This window comes from Neolamprologus multifasciatus, chromosome 19, assembly GCF_963576455.1.
Source record: "Neolamprologus multifasciatus chromosome 19, fNeoMul1.2, whole genome shotgun sequence".
NCBI lineage: Eukaryota > Metazoa > Chordata > Actinopteri > Cichliformes > Cichlidae > Neolamprologus > Neolamprologus multifasciatus.
In genome coordinates, this window is record NC_140457.1 from 22,758,394 (window position 1) to 22,780,413 (window position 22,020).

General features: G+C 40.6%; 1 protein-coding gene across 2 annotated transcripts in view; it reads right to left on the reverse strand.

Annotated features, from left to right (window-relative positions):
- Positions 1-22,020, reverse strand: part of atrn (attractin) — a 128,079-nt gene that overhangs the window by 8,593 nt on the left and 97,466 nt on the right. Inside the window, exon 27 of one of the 2 annotated variants that reach the window (XM_085142425.1) lies at positions 6,406-6,513. In XM_085142425.1, the coding sequence (XP_084998551.1) occupies positions 6,406-6,513 (108 nt within the window). Of the gene's footprint in view, positions 1-2,595; positions 6,514-22,020 lie in introns of those variants that run through there. The other variant, XM_085142424.1, reaches the window with a different exon arrangement.

Below are 22,020 nucleotides of genomic sequence, written 5' to 3' on the forward strand. Positions count from 1 at the left end.
CCCATTTTCAAAATCACGGTGCCAGAACATCATTATATTCTGCTGACATGGATTGCTAAAAAAATGGGAATAAAAACACCGACAACTGACAACCAATACAACATAAGGTAGAGCAATACCACACTTGGCTAAGTTTGCTCCTCGACGCCTTGGTACAAGAAAAGATGAAACAATTATTTTGGCCTTGCCAGAAGCACTTCAACTAGGCTGGGTTTGCTCCAGTCCACGGGCCTGTTTTCGCCTCGGGCAGAATGGATTTCTCATCCAGTATTTTTACAACTGAAAAATAAGTGGCGCCGTGATGACTTGAGCACATCTGTATTCTGTGTAAAAATAAATAAACAAAAAAAGAAGAAAAAGACTGGCAGCTTTTAATTTCACAGCTTAGAGTCCAAGTCCAATTTCCACCGCAGCAGCAGCTGCAAGCTGCTCTTAGGTTGTGACTTGTTTTCGTGTCGTTTCTCATTTTATAACACCGGTATCTCATATTCAGACCGAAGAGGGAGTAGGCACTGCGAATAAGTGTGGTATTGGAAGAGACTCGCTATCAGACTGATGTGAGATGTGACAATGGGATCATTTTGATTTCAACAGCGCTTGTTTCATTGTCAATTGCAGTGTTCATCAGCACTGCATCCAGTGTACAACCTCAATTTCAACTTGACGCTACTAGGCAGGTGCTTCAAAACAAAACAGGAAAAACCAAAAACCCCAAAACAAACAAACACACCTAATTTATCTTCCACAACATACATTTTATTTTGTCCTATGCAGAAATTAAGGGATGGAGGGGGGGATGGATCAAAAAAACAACACCTTGAAAAATTCAATTATCCATCCTTTCAAACTCTTTGAGCGTGCTTTGTCTTTGCCTAAGATGTTCCCCAAAGGGGGTGTCTTTTTCTGTGGTCTTCTTCAGAAGCTGCATGTTAATAACATTCCCCTGCAGATGCCTTTGTTATATGGTGTTGAAGCGCTCTCCCCCAACTCCACCGGCTCCCCCTTGCTCAACCTCCCTCACCAGCCGCCACTCTGGAGAGTTATCTAGAGTGGCCAGGCAGAGCGGCAAAAGGTTTTGTTAAATTACCTCCAGTAATTAGCCCAGTAGGAAGAATTGCCCACACACACACAAAAACACACATACGTGCACATTGATGTGGGCATACAAAGCAGCCGCATGCTGCTCCGCTTTCATCCACTACATTCGTTTCTACTTTAGCAGCAGCCAGGGGATAGTTTTCCCCTAGCAGCAACAAGAGCAAGCCAGTCTCCCTGTTGTGGTGACTCACCAGGTACAGCCGCACCACTGAGCCAACTTTGAGTTTTTAGTGAGTTGGTTTCTTTCCACCAAAAATCATTTGGCACCCTGTAATGGCAACATATGGTGATGGATTTGAACTAAATCCTCCAGAGAAGTTTAAATAAGTGCGGTACTGTGCAAAAGCCTCCAACCACACATATTTCTTTATCTTTTGCTGGGCAAATAGGCAATACGTGCAGCAATTTATTGAAATATGCAATTATAAATGGAAAAAGCATGTGAGTATACTAATTAAAAGTACCTGCCCCATTCCCAATGTAAAATTTACATGTTTTCAAATCACCAAACCTCTTTTAATATTAGACCACGATGAAAATGAGTAAATACAAAAAAATCTTGATGGACATTCAAAGCTCTTCTGCTGTTCGGTTCTCTGTCAAGTTGATCCCACTGAGTTTCAAAAATGTTCAAGTACAATCCGTGACTGATAATGTTCCATTCTGTGTTTCCAAAAAATGATTTTACTGCACTTACAGTCAGATCATTGTCATCCAGAAAAATAAATATTGCTTGGTGGAGCCAATTTGGATGGTTTTTTTCAGCATTCATAACTCAAAAAGATTCCCAGCATCCATGGTTGAAATGCAGCCCCAAACCATGATACAGCCTCCACTGTGTTTTACAGATGGCTGTAGACACTCACTGATGTACCTCACTGCTGACCTCCTCCATACATACATGAACCAAGTTTAAATTTGGTTTAAATTTGAATTTGAACCAAAACATGCAAGTATAGGATCTGTTGCCACTAATTTTCAGTCCAGTTCTTGTCTAATTTAGAGGGTTTTTTTTGCCCAATCCACATTGTCGGTGTTAAGTGGCCTAAACAAACTCTGAAAATGTGCAAGGTGCAAGGACTAAACTGAAAATGAATGAAAAAGCAGCCAATATCCAAAGAGGCTATTTGAAATACCTTCTGAAAGCCTGGAGAATTACAACTCCAGACCACCTGCAAAAACATATTACATGAACGTCTGGCTCCTTGGCAGCAAAAAAGAAATGAGGGGTGGGTCAAGACTTCTGCACAGTACTTTACATTTGAGTAAGCCTTAACTCAAACTAAAACAAGACTCTGATGTGATATCCCATTACAGAGAGCGCAACCCCAGTTGTCAATGAAGTGTATGTGCAGTAATGCCAACCGCATGCTAATTTTATTTAAAGACTAAAGACAGCGGAAGAGAACAATGGCTGTCATCTTTAATACAAACGCACACACAAGCTCAAACAAACCGAGGTATCTGATGTGCTGGCCAAAACAAACAAAAGGTACATACTTTTCTTCTAGTGCTCCCTCATCTTTCAGTCCATTTCTGTTTGTTGGTTTTTACATAAGTGCCAGAACAGAAACACTGATTACTGACAAAACAACAAAAAACACCTCAGGAAATATAACCTCAGACATCAAAAATGTGTAATTGCATGTAATTGTAATTGAATCTGGGAGGAAAGGTCCTTTTTTTCATTTCACAATGAAATACAGAAAGGACCTAAAAATGAGGTACACAATGAATATCTTGTCTTTCATAAAGAAAAAACAAAAAACAAACCCTAGCAAATAAAAATAACTGAGCACTGATCTGCACTGATTGATTTTGCCTCATTAAGACAGAATTTGACAACCTTCTCTGTACCTTTAAGGGCAAGTATTGATAACTCAGTATATCTCAACAAAGATGTGGGTTGATGACCATTAGTTTCCAGGTTATTTGAAGGGTAGCTAAATAACTTCTGATGCACAACCAGTCATTTTGTCCTATAATTAGGCCTGAAATGTGGCAGACTCCACTCTGATCAGAAAACACTACTCCTAGTAGGGTTTTAATAGGTAAAGACACCAACATTAGTAGAATACGCCTGACCTGCAGCTTAGAATCATAAACATGTTAGATAAAACAATACTTTTCCCTCCGAATAGCAAACACTTTTTTTTGCCTCACATGTCCTGATTTCCTCTCTTCACACAGTATCTATGAATAAAAGCAGAGCAGAAGGCGTCACAAAGGTAATCATCTGCCTGCTATGGTGGGACCGCAGGCTCCATTTGGCAGGAGCTGAGTGAATATATCTCATCGGCGGAGCAAGTTTGGACTTCCCATCGTGACTATAAACAACTTTAATGATCTTGAGCTTGCTGTGCGCCGCCTGCCCTCCCGTATACTCTGACTGTGGGCCTTAATACACAACTGTAGCATCCTGATAAAACAGCATGGAAACAAGGGGAAGAACCTGCTCCGAGTCGCTCAATCTGAGCTGGGAGGAGATAGGATAGCGCACACTCACTGTCTGAGCAGGTTAAGGCACAGAAAGCTGAGGAGGAAGATCTAAATTGGATCTCTGCTCCTGGGCTGCTCCTGCCCTGATGGAGAGGAGGAGAGCAGGCTGGGAAGAATAGAAGAAACAGGAAAAAAAAAGACCAGGAAGAAGAAGAAAAGGTAATGCAGAGCAGGAAGAGGTCTGATTCTGCAGCATCTTTTCTTTCTCCGCCACAGCGACACACAGGAGTGCACACAGAATGCACATAAACACACACAATAAAGGAAAAAAACAGATAAGGCCAATAGAAAATCCTAGACAGCTGATACGATCATTTAAAGGCTAGTAAATTAGAGGAGCACACTACAGTGAAGTAAGGATGATAGACAGGGCACAAGAGCGACGAAAAGAAAAGATACAAAGCAGAGGACAGAACGAGTCAAAATGGAGAAAAAGGTGAAAATAAAGAGGACAAAAGGAGGACAAAACTGGAGGCAAAATATAAGAAGACAAGAACAGAAGAAACAATATAAATAAAGAAATGGGAAAATATACTGAATAGATTTGAATAAATGACATGAGAAGAGAAATGACAAACGGAAGCCAACAAGAAAAGAGTAAAAGTAGAGACGAGAACCACTGCTGGGTAAAGGGGAAAAAAGGAAAAATCGAAATGTAGAAAATGCAAGAATGCATTGAAAGGGGAGAGAAGGCATAAAAAATAGGAAGTGAGGCCGTGCTGTAAAACAGAGAAAAGTGGAAGAGGCTAACCAAGGAAATTACAATGAAGAGCAGACAAAGGAAAGACAAAATAAGATAATAAAAGCCCGAGATTAACAGAAGAGATGAAAACAGGACATTAAAAAATGAAAAGAAAGGGCAAATGATAAAGCAAAGAAAGCAAAATGAATAAAATGAAGATAAAAGAGAAAAAAAACAGTAAAAGATGGTAAATTACAAAGAAGTTAAAAGAAGGAGAGAAGAAGAAAGAGGGACGAAGAAGGAGGCAGTAGGGAAGGGAATATTTAAAGGAAAGAAAAGATGAGAAGAGGAGAGAAGAAGTGAGGACAGAGGAGCAGAGATGTGAAGAGGCAGCATAGTTTCTGTTCAAGCAGGGGTTTGATTAGCTGCTGATCTTCCCAAAGGGCCCCGCAGCCTTTGCTAGAAGTAACCTTGTGCTCATGATCCAAGCCCCTTGAGATGCATGGACCCTGTCAGAGCCGAGGGGCCCTGAGCTAGCCTGCTGCACAGTCCTATAATTCTGAGCTGCATCTGCATTCAGGGGTCATTCATCACAAAGCGCACAGTCACAGGTATACCTGCCTGCGGCTCTGTGCCGTTGTATACTAAACTGCAATTTCTATAAGTGCACGATTCCTACTTTTAAATGTTTTCTGCTACTGCATCTATTCTCGGCATCTGCATTTAAATCCACTCCGACTTCTCCTGCCGGCACGTTAAACTCCTCTCTATAATGAAGTCTTCTAAACCTCCATCTCTACCTCACCTTGACCTTTATGTTTAAATCTACCCTTCTACTACTTTCAGCACTTTCTCTCTACACAGATTTATTTTCACTGTACCTATAATTCAGAATGTTGTGTGTGTGTTTGGAGGGTTGGCAGGGATGTTTTCACTCAAAAAGCCGTCAGGATAATCAAGTCACGACTCTGTCTGAAGTATTCGGTTCCCACATGTAGCACGCAACAGGAGATGGTCTGCATCAGCGGGAGTCTCACTAGTGGAAATATGCCCTTTGAGTTATTTGAGAGTGTGCAAGTAGCAGGATGCAACCCTTTGGTAACAGTAAAAACACTGAATCATTACCAATAGTCTCATATAGGCACAAATTGGTGCAATCTCACATCGCACAGACTCTGTGCAACAGAGCTACCGAAGTCCATTGAGCGATGATCAAACTGAAATGGACGGTTGCATTCTTGCACAAGTATCTGTCACGGCTGAAGTGCATGCATGTGCAAAAAAAACGGCTGTGCAGTCACTTGCCAGAGTACTCAAAACTGCCTTTAAGGTAGTTCCCGAATGAAATCTTTACCAGTTTTTATGCTGCACTCCAAATATGAACAAGTAAACTTGCTACCTTTATTTTCTGTTTGTCCATCAAACACACTGATGCACTAAAACAAGTGTGTTTTCTAAGATGAAGATTATGATTTTATTGTTACCCCCTAATTGTTTCATTATCTTCATGTCTGCAAACACTTTGCGTAAGAAGGTGTCAATTTTTTTTAATCAAATGAAGAATATCTCAATGTGGGATGTAAGTACTGTCTTAATCAGCAGAACTGTATTCTTGTCTGCATGTATTTAACTCCTGGGTTAACTCAATTCATTTCCATTAGAATTCACAGGCTACCCACATAACCTGGAAATAACTGGTATAATGTGCTGTGTTACTCATTGGCAGCCCACATTCAACATCATCCAACCCTCGCACTGTCCCGGCAAATGCACACTGCATTGACCCTCATTAGATGTACTAGACCTGTAATGCACTTCAAACTCTTCTTCATAAGAGAGCTCAATTTGGCCTTCTTGGCTTGCTGAAAACTAATGAGATCTCCTTAAAAAAAACATTCTTCAGAGCCAACATTGATGTAAAGCAGATGACGTGCAGTACAGCTCTCCCTGAGCATCATCAAAAAAGCAGCCAAAAGACACAAGACTGAGCTCCCACTTGAGGGCAGATGAGTGACACGGGCAAAGATAGATGGAACTTTCCTGCCTGCGGTAACCGTCAACCCAGACAAGAGAAGGAGATCTCTGGGGTTCTGTGTTGATTGCTTTAAGGAAAAGGTTGTGCTAACCTTGACGTTTCCTCCTATGAGGTCAGGCGGCTCCTCCTCAGTCTCCAAGGCGACGTTGATGGTGGCAAAAGGCCGGCTGGCCATCTGCTGCATCTCCCTCAGCAGTTGCTAAGAAAAAGGAAGGAGAGTAATGCGAAGGTCAGTGACAGATAAATACCATCTACTGTCCATTCTCCAGACAACTGCCCATCAGGAGGTGGGCTTTTTTTATTTTTAAAAATGACTTTTCACACACACGACCCAGCTAGCAGAAAACATTTAGATCGTTCACTGAAGTAAAAGAGTGAGAAGTCCACTTTGACCGCCATTAATTTAATTTGTATCCACTTGGTTGAACAGCCACGATCTGTGTACGTCTCTGTGTGTATTCTTTAGTTGTGTGAAGTTTGATTTCACACTCGGGGGGTCTTTTCGAACAGTGGTTCGTGCGTTTTGTTCAGTGAGCAAATTGTAGCCACGCCACCAGCAACACAAAATTGGAAACTGTCAATCTAAACACTGTGGTGAAACATAGGTACGACAGTAACAAATAACAGCTAACCCTAGCACTGCTCACCAAGCTGTGAGTATTTCGCTATGGAGCTGAATTTAACCAGTACAGAGGTTCTCATTTTCTTCCATGCAGTGAAATAAAGGTTAGCACAATGACTTTACGCTAAATCATTCATTCAACCTATTTTCACTTTGTAGTCATCTCCTGTATATATAAAGCACCTTGAGGCCACTGTTGTTGTGATTTGGCGCTATACAAATTGAACTGAATTGAATCCTGGTAATCCATCCTACAGTCCTGCAAATCAATCAATGTGTATTTGACTGATCTCCATTTATCTCATGAACATCCACTTGTGAGTGTGACACCTTTGAATTTGGCAGATAGTGTGGATTAAACCTTTATTGACTGTGACATCCACCTTAATGCTGACATCTCTGTGACAGCAGACACTGAATCAGGTTTTAAAGTTCATGTGACGAATATCTGAGAAGCTTATTCAACATTAAGCAGGCAGGGAGACACATTAATCAATCACACACAAATACAAGAACAAGACTGACTTTGAGAGAAATACCTGCCTCTTTTAAATACATCACTATTGCACCATATGGTTTCTAACTGTAATTGTCTGCTGCCTGGTGGATGGCCTGAACTTTTCTCCAGCGTGATTCTGTGTTTAATCAAAGTTGCATCCATCGATTCATTTGTAAATATAAATGTTAAATCAGTGGATCCTTAAGTATGGAAAGAATTTATTACCCAGACCCGCAGGCTGGTTTGATCAATGACTTTTAATATTAAGAACTATTCAACCCAAAGGCTGATTTTATAAAGTCTTTAAACTGATATATAATGTATTTAATGAGGCAAGAAGCCTGTAGCCTAAACTATTCGTAAAGTTTGCCCGATTAGAAGGTTTCTAACAAGCTTTGTTATCCTTCAGTATAATTTATACGTAAAACCTGCAGAATACTGCAGGTAGTGTTTAGCATTTCTAAATTTCCCCGTATAGTTGTCAGAAGCACAAATTGTATGATGGTAGCCATCACTGACAAGTAGAATACCTTAAAAGTGCAGTTGAGGAACTTTTTCAGTAACTTTCCTCCACTGCAAAACAGAGGAACAGGCTCATTTTCTTCTGATTTATAGCATGGACCTTGGCCAAAGGGAAAGGAGGAGGGAGGTGATTATGAGGAATAGGAGGAGAAAAGGGACAAGAAACAGAAGCTAAAGAATGAGAGCAGACAAGGAAATAAGGGGGATTGCAATAAGAGGAAATAGGGAAGGTGAAAGATGGGAAGTGTAGCGGTGCAAAAGATGCAGAGTGTGAGCAGCAGAAAGGTAGGTGAAAGCAAGGAGAGATACAGATCAAGAGGTTGAGGAAAGCCAGAGACAACAGTAAACAAGGTGATGCACCCATGTCTTCGACTGTCAAAGCAGCCAAAGCGCTACGAGTGCAGAAACAAACGGCCTCGACTGTCAAGGAACCGGGACCTGAACCCCGGCAGCAAAACCAGTGAAAGAAAAACACCTGTAGCTGTCGTAAGAGCAGGAACAACATCGGCAGAAATGAGGCAAAATAATAATGATAAAAAAAAAACATTTGTTTGAAATGTATTTGTTATATACAGGATATAATAAGTCAAACACCTACAACATAGCTTTGTGTGTGAGGAGTTAGAAGTTTGGCTTCTGTCTCATTACAGTGGGTTCTTGTCAAAAAAAAAACAAAGGTGCAAGTAAAGGGCAGGACTGAGATTCAACTAGAAAGCGCACACAGAGTAGAAATCACACATGGCGCTGGTGTGACAGGAGGATGCTGATCCTTCTGTGAACCCCTCAACAGCTTTCAATTAATATGCCGAGTGTTTTCATCCTCTCGGAGGATGTCGATTCTCGTTATTGGCATTGTTAGCGTTTTCTCCCTAAATGCGACGCCTTATAATGATATTCTTAACACGGGATACAGAAATTGCTTGAGGGAATGTCTCTCGTTCTTTGTATAGTAAAGCCAAATGAAGAAAAACGGGGTCTAAATATAATGTCCTGGATTCTCTTTGTGGCGCAAGCCAGCTCATTAAATTCTCGTATGCGCCCGTGGATGCGTGCCCATATCCAAATCTCCTCTGCTGTAACAGCTGGGCTAGGAGGAGCTAGGAGCTAGGACCTAGGAGGGGGGGGGGGGGGGGGGGGGGGGGGGGGGGGGGGGGGGAGAGAGAGAGAGAAGCTGCATCTTATAAGGTAATGGTTTTATCTTAAGATGGTAAAAAGTTTTGGAAATATTAGCATTCTTGCCATTTAATAAATGAGACTAACAATGTCCTACTCTCTACTTAATTTTTAGCTCTAGCCAGGAATCAGTTACCCCACAGCTCGTGTTTTACTGTCTACTTTCCTGTATCCGTCTTATCACAGGTAGCTTCTCAATTGAAGACGAGCAGAAAGAAAGTAGGAAGCTGTGACTTGCAGCCTGGAAATATTGTAGCAATTAATCCCCCCATAAACCATAACCTGTCCTATTTCCACGTTCCACAGTTATTATATGCAACACAAAAAACAAGACACGATGCTAATAAGTGAGCTTTACCAAAACTAGCAAGTAGATTTTCTCCTTTATTAACATTTTACAGAGCCAGGGTTTCAAATATTTATGAAAAAGACCGTTTCAAACCGTCGCCTACCGCTAACTTTAGACACACCTCTGTAATATATCTTTCTCATGTAACATTTACAGTCAGTCAGGGAGCAGCTGACGAATGAACAGAAAGGTTACACAATTGTGACAAGTCTTAAGAAATGCATCAAAGAAGAAAAAAAAGTGCAATTTCCTCATCTTTGTTTTTTTCCATTGAGTTCATAAGTCTGTTTTTGACAAAAAAAATTCTTGTCATTTTGTATTATTATAACAGGTTTTACAAATGTTTAGTTTGTCATAAAAAAATTAGCTGGTATGTATTTAAAAAAACTCAGTTTAATATGCAACACAAATGAGTGCAAACACACACACACACACACCATATGGTGAGAACATGTGCTTTTTCAGAAGTACTCTGTGAAATGACTGCAGACGGTTTAATCTCATCTGATAGACACAACCTAACAGTTACCTGGATCCTGCCTTCATGAATTTCCTTTTTTTCCCCCTCACATTTCCCAACTACCCACACGGTCATTCACGTTTTATGAATGGACAGTGTTGGCTCAGCTCGTTTATCATACGAGTTATCAAACAGCTTTGTTAAGAGAACTTAAAAATAGTTCTGGCAACAGGAAGTTTGCATATTAGCAAATTAGTAAAAACTGCTTAACAAAAGGCGGTAATAAAAGGACATTTTATGGAGGAGGTACTGCATCGAGGAGGGGGGTTTATAAAAAGCTAGCAGATCAAACAGAAAAAAACCAGAAACCAAATCAATCATGACAAGCTAAACTGCAAGCAGATCCTATGAATAGATATGGTGTGCCGTATGATCGCAGACTGACGCCCATAAAGTATGCAGGAATCCAAACACAAAAGCAGATAGTTGCCTCGTTACCATGAACACAAATAAAAAGAACAGGCTTAAGCATCTGATGTGCCCAGTCTTAGTTTCCCCACTCTTCGCTGCCACTGCAGCAGCCACAGCGCAAGAACAAATGAGAACACAAACGAGCAACTCATTGTGCTGAGTCGCGATTTGTCATGATTAGATATCCCGCTGTGTGAAACATCTGAGAGCCAAAATATGTAGCCTTTGTGGGTGTGATGAATGGCGGGGTCCGTGGCGACGCAACGTGCGGAGAGGTGCAGAATTTTTCACATTTCACCACGCGTGTTTAGGCGTGTTACAGGTGCACATGCCTGTGCACATTATGAGCAATGACCTGCAGATTCACTTTTGTGTCCTCGCTTCCTTTCTTTTGCAAAAAACAATCATTAAATCATGTACACAATATTAGGCAAGTGTTTTTAATGTGGCTGGTCACAATAATGGCATGGCTCTTGTAACCTGCTGTCAAACTGTAACAAGAATAAAAAATTAAAGGTAGGAAAACATTCTGGTTTGGTAAATTATTATTATGTTACAAAAAAAGAAAAATTATAATTTTCTATTAGATTCTCATTTATCCTGTCCCCATGCTGGGGATAATTTATTTGTAAAAAAGGGAATATTAAAATCACTTCTGCTGTTGTGTTTGGAGACTCATCCTGCTTCAGTGTGAAGCTGCAGGTATTAAATATACTCGCAAGGAATGACTACAAAACAGCTGAAGGCAATACTCGCTTCAGCTCAGACCTGGATTATATTCACTGTGGACATCTCAGTTTGCAATAGATGTAAAACTGTGCAGCGCAGTAAAACAAACAAACACAACAACTACTTTGTCCTGTGTAGAAAACTTGAGTTTAGCCTATAAGTGTATGTTGGTCAAGCAACTAGAGCAGAGATGGAAGATAAAGAAGAATGATTATAGATTAAAAAGGTGAACTGGATAGGCGACATTCTGAAAATGGACGGATGGGGATGGATGGGGACGCATTTTGACCACCAATTTTATCCTCTCATCTGCTCGTTGTGACAGAGTTTCGGGATGAGCGAGGGTCACACAGCTTCTTTACTCATACACGATGCCTTCTGAAGTGCAGGTAATATTTAGAGGTATTTCCTGACAGCTGCACGAGTCCAGCTAGAAATTTTGTCTTGAAATGGGAACATTTTAGGTTTAATTAGAATGAATTGAAGAGAATGTGATCCCATTATTGGCGACAAATCAGTGAGCGATGGAAAAAATTACCTAAAACAACGAGAGACAGCCCATTAAGGAGTGAATGACACTATATTTCCCTCATGATAACCATGTGTTATTGTTAACAGAGCCAACTGTGTGCCAATTAGCCATTTAAATTAGAGTGTGTGCGCGTGTGGGTTTTTTTTGTTTTGCGATTGTTGTTCTTGAGATTAGTGAGAGTGTCTTCTGGCTAACATAGAAAGCATTATCCAACACTGTTCTGTCAATGGTGGGAGAAACCAGAGCTCCTTGTTTTAACAAACCACGGCAAACTCCACAAATAGAAAAAAAAAAATCAATTATATTATACACTAGGGGCGACCGTGGCTCAGGTGGTTGGGAAGCGTATCTGTAACCGGAAGGTCGCCGGTTCGATCCCTGGGCTCTCTGTCCTGGTCGTTGTGTCCTTGGGCAAGACACTTTACCCTACCGCCTACTGGTGTTGGCCAGAGGAGCCGATGGCGCGATATGGCAGCCTCGCCTCTGTCAGCCTGCCCCAGGGCAGCTGTGGCTACAACCGTAGCTTGCCTCCACCAGTGTGTGAATGCGAGAGTGAAGGAATAGTGGCATTGTAAAGCGCTTTGGGTGCCTTGAAAAGCGCTATATAAAAAATCCAATCCATTATTATTATCATTATTATTATTATTATTATTACTAGGGCTGCCATAATCAATGATGTTTACTATAAAAATGAGTTGACATGTCTGTGACAAGGGTGTGGTCTCTGGCTCTGCAGCAGGCTCAAGGCCAGTGCAGGCTGATGGGGCAGGTGGAGATGATTGTGCTAACGAGGTCTCCTTCCTTTTAGTGACCTGAGATGAGAGAGCTCGGAGTGTGCAGCTGCAAAGCTGACTGCCTTGAAAAGATCTTGTTGCCAAACCACAAAGTAACATTTCTGTGTGTGAAATAAAAATGAAAAACAGTCACCTGAACACTGTGTGAAGTCCACAGTGTCATATTCAAAACCACGAAGATGTGATATTGTAACTGCAATACACTCGTATCATTGATCAGTCAACTATCACAACAATTGTTAGTTGCAGCCATACTGTACACTCACTGGCCACTTTATTTGTTCTTGTTAATGCAAATGTCTAATAAACCAGTCACACGGCATTGACTCACAACATTTAGGCATATACTGTAGACATGGTTAAGATGACCTGCTCAAGTTCAAATTGGGGGTCAGAACAAGGAAGAAAGATGATAAAAGTGACTTTGAACGTTGCGTGGTTGTTGGTGCAACACAGGCCACTCAAAATATTTCAGAAAGTGCTGATCTGCTGGGATTTTCCCCACATCACCATCTTTAGGGTTTGTAGAGTAAGGTCCAAAAAAAAAGAAACTATCTAGTGAGAGGCAGTGAAAATGTCTTGTTGATACAAAAAGTCAAGGGAGAATGGTCAGACTGCTTAAAGCTGATAAGAAGGCAGCAGTAACTCAAATAACCACTGGATATAACAGAGTTATGCAGACCAGCATCCCTGAATGCACAACAAGAGAAACCTTGAAGCAGATTGTGTCAGCTAAGAACACCTTCAGGATATGGCGAATCATGGATGTGCAGCTGACAAATCTGCAGTAAATATATGATGCCATCATGTGAATATGGACCAAAATCTCTGAGGAATGTTCCCAGCAATTTGTTGAATCTGTGCCATGAAGCATGAAGCGAGTTCTGAAGGCAAAAGGGTTCTAGCATGGTCCTAGCAAGGTGTGCCTGAGAGAGTGGCTAATGAGTGTGCATCAACTACTTAAAGCTAATCAAACATGGCCAAGTTAAAAATGTAATACCCCCCTGCTCTCACACTTGAAGTAGTTCTGCATTCTGAATCAACATCATTCATACTGAAGCAACTGGCTGAACCAGGCAGCAACATCACAGTCTGGATCTGCGTAGTAAACAGCATGCAGAGAAAGTGAGAATCTGCATGCAGACAACATCCTTTTTCATAAGCACAGCACACCTTGAACAGCACAAAGCAGCAGAATTGATTTACTGGATAAAAAGCAGATGGAGGAGCATCTGAATGTTGCGGTAAACAAACTTTATTCAGTCCACCTCCCTCAACCTACCTGCAAACACCCTGGTCTCATGTCTAAGATGCAGGTAACCTTTGTTTAAAAATTCACATTTAGCTCAAATTATGTGGTTTTATTATTATATTCACAATTAGAATTTTCTATTGCACCCCTGGGAACTTTGCACAATTTATGGCCCTCACTACTGAGCAATGAGCTGCTGCAACTCAAAGGTTTTTTATCTAAATTTGAGAATGACAGCAGGGACAAAAGGCTCGTGCTCAAGGACAATCAGACTTCTACAAGTTTAATCAGTTCAGATTTAAAACACATTTTGTTGGAAAATAGAATTTAAAAAAAAAAAATCCTTTAGAAATAGACTATTAAAGCTTAGTTGGGGTTTAAGAGGGCAGTTTGTATGACCAGTTCTTGTCAAAACAAAAGTATTCACCAAATCATCATCTGAAATATTCAGGATTTTTTTTGATCTTTTAAATGAACGAGCTTTAATTATGTTTTGACATGATGAAAGTAATATTCAGTCTTCACTACTTTGCTTTGTATTTGCACTTGTTTTGCTAATGACTAACAAAGACTTGATCTGTGAGCTGCAAGAATTGTGGTTTTATGACTTCATTACTGTCACCGAGCTCAAATGATGACCAAAAAGTAGTACTGTCATTTTATACAGACCCTTAATGGACTATTGGCATAATTTTATTCTTCCAAATTGTGTCTTTTGTGTCATCTTCCACTGCTCCCTTACCCTGGTTCTGCCGGAGGATTCTTCTTGTTAACAGGTTTTTCCTTCCCACTGTTGCTATGTGTTTGCTCATAGCTAGGAGTTTTCTCTCGATTAGTCTCTCTATTTAAGTTATTACATTATAAGGTAACTATTAGGCAACTATTGTTGGGATTTGGAGCTATATAAATAAAACTGAATCTAATTACATTTGATACATTTTTTAAAAATTATTCATTTTGGTCCTCCACCTAAATCTATTTTCTCTGACCTCGGAAGAGTTTCCCCATTTTTTTTGTTGGGGTTTTTTTGATTGGTTTTTTTTTTTTGTCCCATGCCCCCCTCTCTAACCTATAATCAGGTTAAGCAGAAAGCAGAATATGCAGAATACCCATCCAGGAAGGAGTCCTATAGAAGATATAATTTGCTGAAATCTTATTATGTGCTGCGAGTAGGCAGCCGCTGTACAGCAAACACTCAGCACTCCAAAGATAACCAGACGCCAGAGGAGTTACAGTGCAAGTCGCTTACTTCTTAAATTGGCTCTTAGTTTTCTGCAGGGCAGTTAGTGTGTGTATGTGGATGGGAGCAATATCTGACTATGGAAGAGAAAACTATGCATATATAAACCTAGTTATAAGATGAGTGCACAGAGGTGGGCACGCACAGGCATGGATGCAGACAGGTTGGAGATACGTGCACATGAGCAGTCATGTATGTGTGCGTATTTTCTCAGCTGCAAATGAATTATCTCAAGCACACAGAGGGAATTTCATTCCAAAGGGACAACTGAGTAAAGCAACAGGCACTAGGATGAGTGTAAGACCTGCAAGTACTAAACAATTATTCATCAGCTGGTCACCAACAATTCAGTTTACAAGATGCATGTCAGTTATTACTAATCATTTACTAAGCAAGGTGCAATAACTAAACAGTTATTGGTTAGATTTCTTGTAAGTTAGTAGGACAAAGCAGGGTACAACATTAACTGAGAAGTGAGTATTTTCCAGCTAAAATCAATATTCTAGTGATTAAACATGTGCAGAATTGTACAAAACCTCTGACCACCCCATATTTCTATATTTTGTATTTTCTATATTATAAATGCTTGCAGCCAGAAAGCAAAAATATATTCTGTATAATTCTAACAAGCTTGAAAACCAACATTTCTCATGACCACTTTTATTCTCAACACAGCCTGAACTCTTTCAGGCCGTGTTGAGCTGTGTTTATAATTTCTTTAAGTAGTCTTCAGTAATAGAGTAGTTCTCCAGGCTTCTTGAACAACATTCAAAGCTCCTCCTTGGATGTTGGCTGTCATTTGTTCCATTCACTGTAAAGATGATCCCACATTCCCTCAATAATGTTGAGGTCCAGGCGACTGCAACAATTAACAATTATGATTAGAAACAAAAGATTCAAACCTAGATTCTCCACTCCATAAGACTTGCTTTCATTGATTTTCATCATATTTTTTGTCTTATTTGGTATACCTCAGCCTTGTCCCCCTGTTTCCCTTCATTACAAATGACTTCTTGACAGCCACCCTTCCAAAAACAATTTCTGATGAGAAATTGGTCCTGCGTCAGATCTTTTCCTATTTCTTAAGGATATGGCTTTCATGTATTTTTCATCTGCTGTAGATAGTTTTTGGCCTACCACTTCTTCTTTTGTCCCCCATAGGTCCTGTTTCCCCATTATTTGCACATCATGCCAAGAAATTTAAAAAGTACTATATTATATTATCCCTCTCAAACTACGTTATCTTTGGCGTTTTCCATAGAATCAGCAAAAGAAATGGGAATGACGTATATGATTTTGCAAAAAGCTGTTAGTAGCAAAGCTCTGAAAGACTTTCAGAAGCCTGAAGAACTAATACTCAAGACTACAAGAGTCTGGTGTCTTGAAAGCAAAGTATAGATTTTTCCATAGTACTGTAGTTACTTTACCCTCCGTTTCTATCAATGATTCTATCCAGCAGGGGAATTTATGTCCAATATTCACTTTCTTTTAGCCTTCTTTTGATGAGATGTATGGCTTTTTAGGTGCTCGCACTAAAAAGTGGGTGACTGTAGCTCAGGTGGTAGAGCAGGTCATCTACTGATCGGAAGGTTGGTGGTTCGATCCCTGGCTTCGCCTAGTCTGCATGCCAAATATCCTTGGGCAAGATACTAACCCCAAATTGCTCTCCGATGCATCCATCGGAGTATGAATGTGTGTGAATGTTAGCTATAAAGCACTTAGAGAGATGTGCTTGTGCGAATGGGTGAATGCACAAGTTGTGTAAAGCGCTTTGAGTGCTCAGATGAGTAGAAAAGCGCTATATAAGAACCAGTCCATTTAACACCACTCTCTAGTTGCCAGGTTTGTTTCCTTCTCTGTACTCCTCTTGCAATATATTGTGGATGTTTTTTTCTTTTTCTGAAAGCTAACTACCTGCTACAGCGAGAAGCACCACTAATAAGAGGCATGAGAGTGAACTAAAAGACTAAATTAGCAGGCTAATGAATTGAAAAGACAAACACTTCTTAAAGCTAAGGGAAACCAATGAAATAGGCTATAATTGCATTTGGATTCCAGTGAGCAAAACCCTTTTCACACTGCACAGACACTTGAACAATTGTTCGCATGCAAATAGTGAGAAGTTTTTAAAATAATCTGTTGGCTGACCAATATTGTTAAAAGATGGTAATTGCATCTCTGGAACAAAACTGTCGATTCAAAAACGCTTGTATTTGCTCGATCACACACACACACACGGGCGCGCGGAAGCTATCTGAGGGAATTGTGTTTGAGCATTTTCAAAGTGAGCAGTACTGTGCCAAAGAGATTGAGTGCGTCAGCAGAGCATGCATATATGGGAAGGAGGGGGCAATAGGAAAAAAAAATAAAAGGAGGATGCGGGAGAGGAATAGAAAGGGGGAAATTAGACTAAAAAGAAATTTTTAAGCCTGTTGGTGAAGCAGAAGTGACGTGAACGTAGAGGAGGGAGGTGAAGTGAGGTGAAAGACAAAGGTGTACAAAGTGTTTGCCCCTGGGAAGAGATGGAGGGGATGGAGTGTTAGATCGCTCGAGTGCAGAGAACGTACACACAGGCGCACACACTGTGTACAATCACAGATGCACATACAGTACACATGCCGCACATCTTAGAGCACTACACCAAACCGTTTATTTATTGATGCGTCTGTTTAAAAAAAGAAGAAGAAGAAAAAACGCAGATACAGAGAGAGTTCTCAATCATCCTTCGGAATCACTGAAGGAAAACTGCAGTGAGCGGCATGCGGGGGAGGGGAGGGAGAGCGAAGAAGAGGACGGAGGAAGGAAAGTAGAAAGCGGGCAGGGGGATTTCTTTAGCAACGCAGGAATGTTAGCTACTTGCTGCTTCTCTCTCTCGCTTCATCGTTCCATCTCTCCGGTGGTGAGGTGGGGGGTAGAAGATGCACGCTGTGAATACTGACATGGGAGAAGGCTTTGATCCCTTCTACATCTTTCTCTCTTTTCCTTTTTTCCTGCTACCCAACTCTTCCTTGTTCCTCACTCCTGGCCTCCCACTGTCTATGTTCTTCTCCTCTTTGTCCATCGCATTCAAATAATCCTAAGTTAGTGTTTGCTCGGTATACTGTTAAAAACTGCACTGCTTCATACAGCGTGCACCGCTGCCTTTCAGCAACAGACAGCAGCAAACAGGTCGTCAGAGGAGGCCAAGATGATGATTAAGTTTAACATTTTCTACAATATTGACAAAGCACTTTAAGCACAAGTTTGTTAGTTAATAATTTAGAAATTAATATTGTCTGTATGGACTTCCCCCCCCCAAAGAAAATGCACATGTAAAACTGCGGTGTTAAGCGATGCGGTTGAAAAATTTGAGTGCGCCTAACTTTTGTGCCGGTACGCCTAAATTTTTTAAAGTTAGGCGCCCATGTCAAAAAGTTAGTCTAGAGCCCTGAATAAAGTTCTAAGCCAAGTTTACCTATCAAAATGCATACAGTCACGTGCAAAAGTCTTGAGCCACACAACATTTCTTTTTTTATTTTCCGTCCAACAAGCTAGACTTTCTTGTAATTCCCCCCCGGCTACTTTTTCACTCATTTTCCCTTCCGTCCTTGTACCTGACCATTTTCAGAGGAATACTGACCTATGAATTGTTCAAATATAAAATGCACCTAGCTCGAGGTTTGAACCAGCACCGTGTCTAGATGCAACTGACAGCTTAGCAATGAACCAATTTTTTAGGTATTTTCTTCCTAACGACGAAAACACATACGAATCAGCAAGGTGTTTTCCAAAGGGCTATTTGTTGACAATTATTATCTGAACGTGGTGTGCAGTGTCTCCTTATAAAAATTTGAGGAAACCATACAGCTAGGGGACAAAAGAAGTACAGACCTAAAACAAAAACAATGTACAGCAGATGAACTGTGTTCCTTCAGTTAATCCATCTACTGTTTACTAAAGCCTCCACAGAAGTGGTCTCAGTGGAACATTAGCTGTCAAGAAGCCATTCTTAATGAAGGGAAACACCGAGAATTACACAAGAACTGGACTGAAAATCAGTGGCAACAGGCCTTACTCAGTGATGAATCCAAATGTGACATTTTTGTATCAAATCGTTGTCAGTGGTGTGGTTCAAAATATTTTTTGATCTGTGTATAAGCAGAGGATTGGCAGTTCTGGAAATATAGTATATCAAGGTGGCTGAGTAACAACAGGCCCAGCTCCAGCATGCCTCTGTTCTTTTTACATATTAGATTTGACCAGTAAACAACCAAATCAATAAAGCCAAGTACGCCATTTAAATCAGCACGACTTGTTTTCTCTGGCCAATCTCTTTACAACTTGGCTGGCACTAAATGGGAACAAACATAGCAGCTAATTGGCCAGATTATAACTGGTCTCGTTCAAATGTAAGCAAATGTTTAATCGCAGCTAATATTTAACCTATGAGAGGCCAGCGTCTGTGGTCAGCATAAGCAATTAAAGCATCTTAAAAAAAATATAGTATTATAACGTCGAAATGCTGTACTGCGCAAGGCTAAATTGTCAGGGAAATGAAATCATTTTATTTGTAGCACTTTCAGCTCAGAGGACAAAGTACTTTGAGCAGACATAAATAAAAACTACCAATATAAATGAACAACACAATAATAGCCTAACATGACTAAAAGCAAACCAAAACACCATATGGCTGGAAAAAGCAATCTGATTAGCTTCACTACATCACATCATCTGACAGCTATGGCACACACAACAAGCCATTGAAGGAACAGGGGAAGCAGTTGGTGCGCAGAAGTGACTTTCAGGGAGAGAACGGGAATAGTGGCATAGACAGCATAAGCACTGAAACAGGTGAGCAGAGATTTCCCAATATAGAAACAAAAACAGGACGTGTCATGTTAGGAAATTATACCTTAATACAGATGCAGCAATCTCTGTGTAAAGATGTGCTGTAGAGGGGGAGACCATCCGAGGTGACGCACAGCTCTCTGTTTAATGAACATCATTACTTCAGAATCCACAGTACGTATTAAAGTTGCTGACTTTAGGATGACTAGAGTAAACCGAGGTGCCTTGGAGGTTAAAACAAAGACTGCACAAAGATGGAGCTGAGACAGATGCAGGAGGAAGAAACAGATAAAAGTAAAGAAAGCAAAGACAGCCTGTAATAAGATGAAACAGAATTTAAAAAGTGCAGGAGTGGCGCTTTGACAGAGGTTCTGGGCTTGTACCAGTGCCATGATGGATGGCTGAGGGGGTGCTAGATGTTATTAGATCAAATGGGGGTCAACCACAGTTTGGTAGGGTTGAGATGCTAAGACAGCCTGTATATTGTGAGCAATAAGACACTGGCACTGATCCAAACTCTAATTATACGCACCATCTCTGCAGAATTAAGATTAGGAGGATTTAGAAGTGTCTCGGGAACACTGACAGACAAAAAAGCCTCGTGTTCACACGAACAGTCAGATTTCCTACATACGCAGAAAATGAAAATGACATGAGGGCAAAATCTGCACTGACACAGAATACACTGCTGAAATACAATTCAGCCAACCCACACACACTGATCTGGTATTCATTCGCTTGCACCCGAACACTGTAGAAACAAACGTTATCTGTTCACGAATGCAGAATATGCCCCCGGACTCATGCAGGACTTGTACAAACACACAAATGTATTATTAGTACTCTTTCACTTCTGCACACACAGTCTATCATTTGCATGCTAGTGATTTTCCTTTTAAAAACCAAAGCTAATATTTGCTCTGGAGTTGGCGCGGACAGCTAAAGCAGGAGTCTTCTAACACTGTTGCAGAGATAGCTGGCTGCCAGCGCTGCAGCTCTGCTCTTGATTCTTTTTCATCACATTTTGATGAATCCGCATCCTGTCAAAGTGCAAAGAAAGTCTTAGATTGACTATGTGGAGGATACCCATTAACGAGACCTTTCCTTTAAGCGGGATGTACGTTTTCCTAAATATTCTCATAATCCTCTTTGAGTGACCGTGACTCATCCTTACCCTCTCTCACCCTCATCTTTCTCTCCACCTCTCACTTCAGGATTGATCACCTCTGAAGTAGGCCTTTTGTTCTGTGCGGTGGTGCAGCGAACATTGACCTCAGGAGAGAAAAGGAGATGGAAGACATCTCTCAAAGAATCTTAAAGCATCTCTCTAGTTAATCTACAGAGGCCTTGCAGTGCTTTAAGGAAGAGCACAGTTGATGTTGGTGCCTCGATACTCACACAACAGATTTTTCTTACATGTCCGCTTGCCCCCGGTTCGCTGCATCATAATGTGCAGTCAAAATAATGTCAATTACTTGTTGAAAATGTTATGAAGTATGTGCCAAGAAGCACTCTCTGAGACTGGAAAATTGAAAGAATGAGAAAAAAGGTGCAGAGACCTGTAGTTCATCAAATGGTCAGCGGCGGTTGGCTCTGAAAGCGAGTCCATCTGCATAGACTCTTGTGTCAAACATAGAAGAGAAATCATTTTTATTTTACATCTTTGTGAAGAAACAGTTCCACACACAAAATCCCAAAAGGAGAAAAATTTTAGATAACTATCTTTGGAGGTCAGTTATTGAGGAAAACCTAAACGTCTGTGTCAGTAAGAGCTGCTGATTTAGCTGCTGTTAGCGGTAAGTGGGTCCGACTCTGGCAATTATGCTAGCTGACGTGACGTTAGCTTAGAACTAGCTGCGGGTGTTGCTATTATTGGTTCATTGTCAGCTTTTCAGAGACAGAAGGGTCGCGTGTCTGATCTGTTAACAATAAGTAACTGTGGAATAAATAAGCACGAGAGGAGACGAATAAAAAAGAGAAAGAGGTGATGAAAGTCTATCATATACAGATTAAGCTAACTTAAAGCTAACTTGTGATTTACATATCAATAGTTTCAAAGTATTTAATGGATTTCTCCTCTATTATGAAATTCTTGGGAAACTGGAGCATTGTAATCAAATTCTATTGGGATATAGAGGGTTAAAAATCAAAGTAATTTATACGAGTGTCTTTCAAATCAACCAAGCTAGCATTAGCTTAAAAGTCTCCAGCTCTACAGTCACATTCAAATATGTCA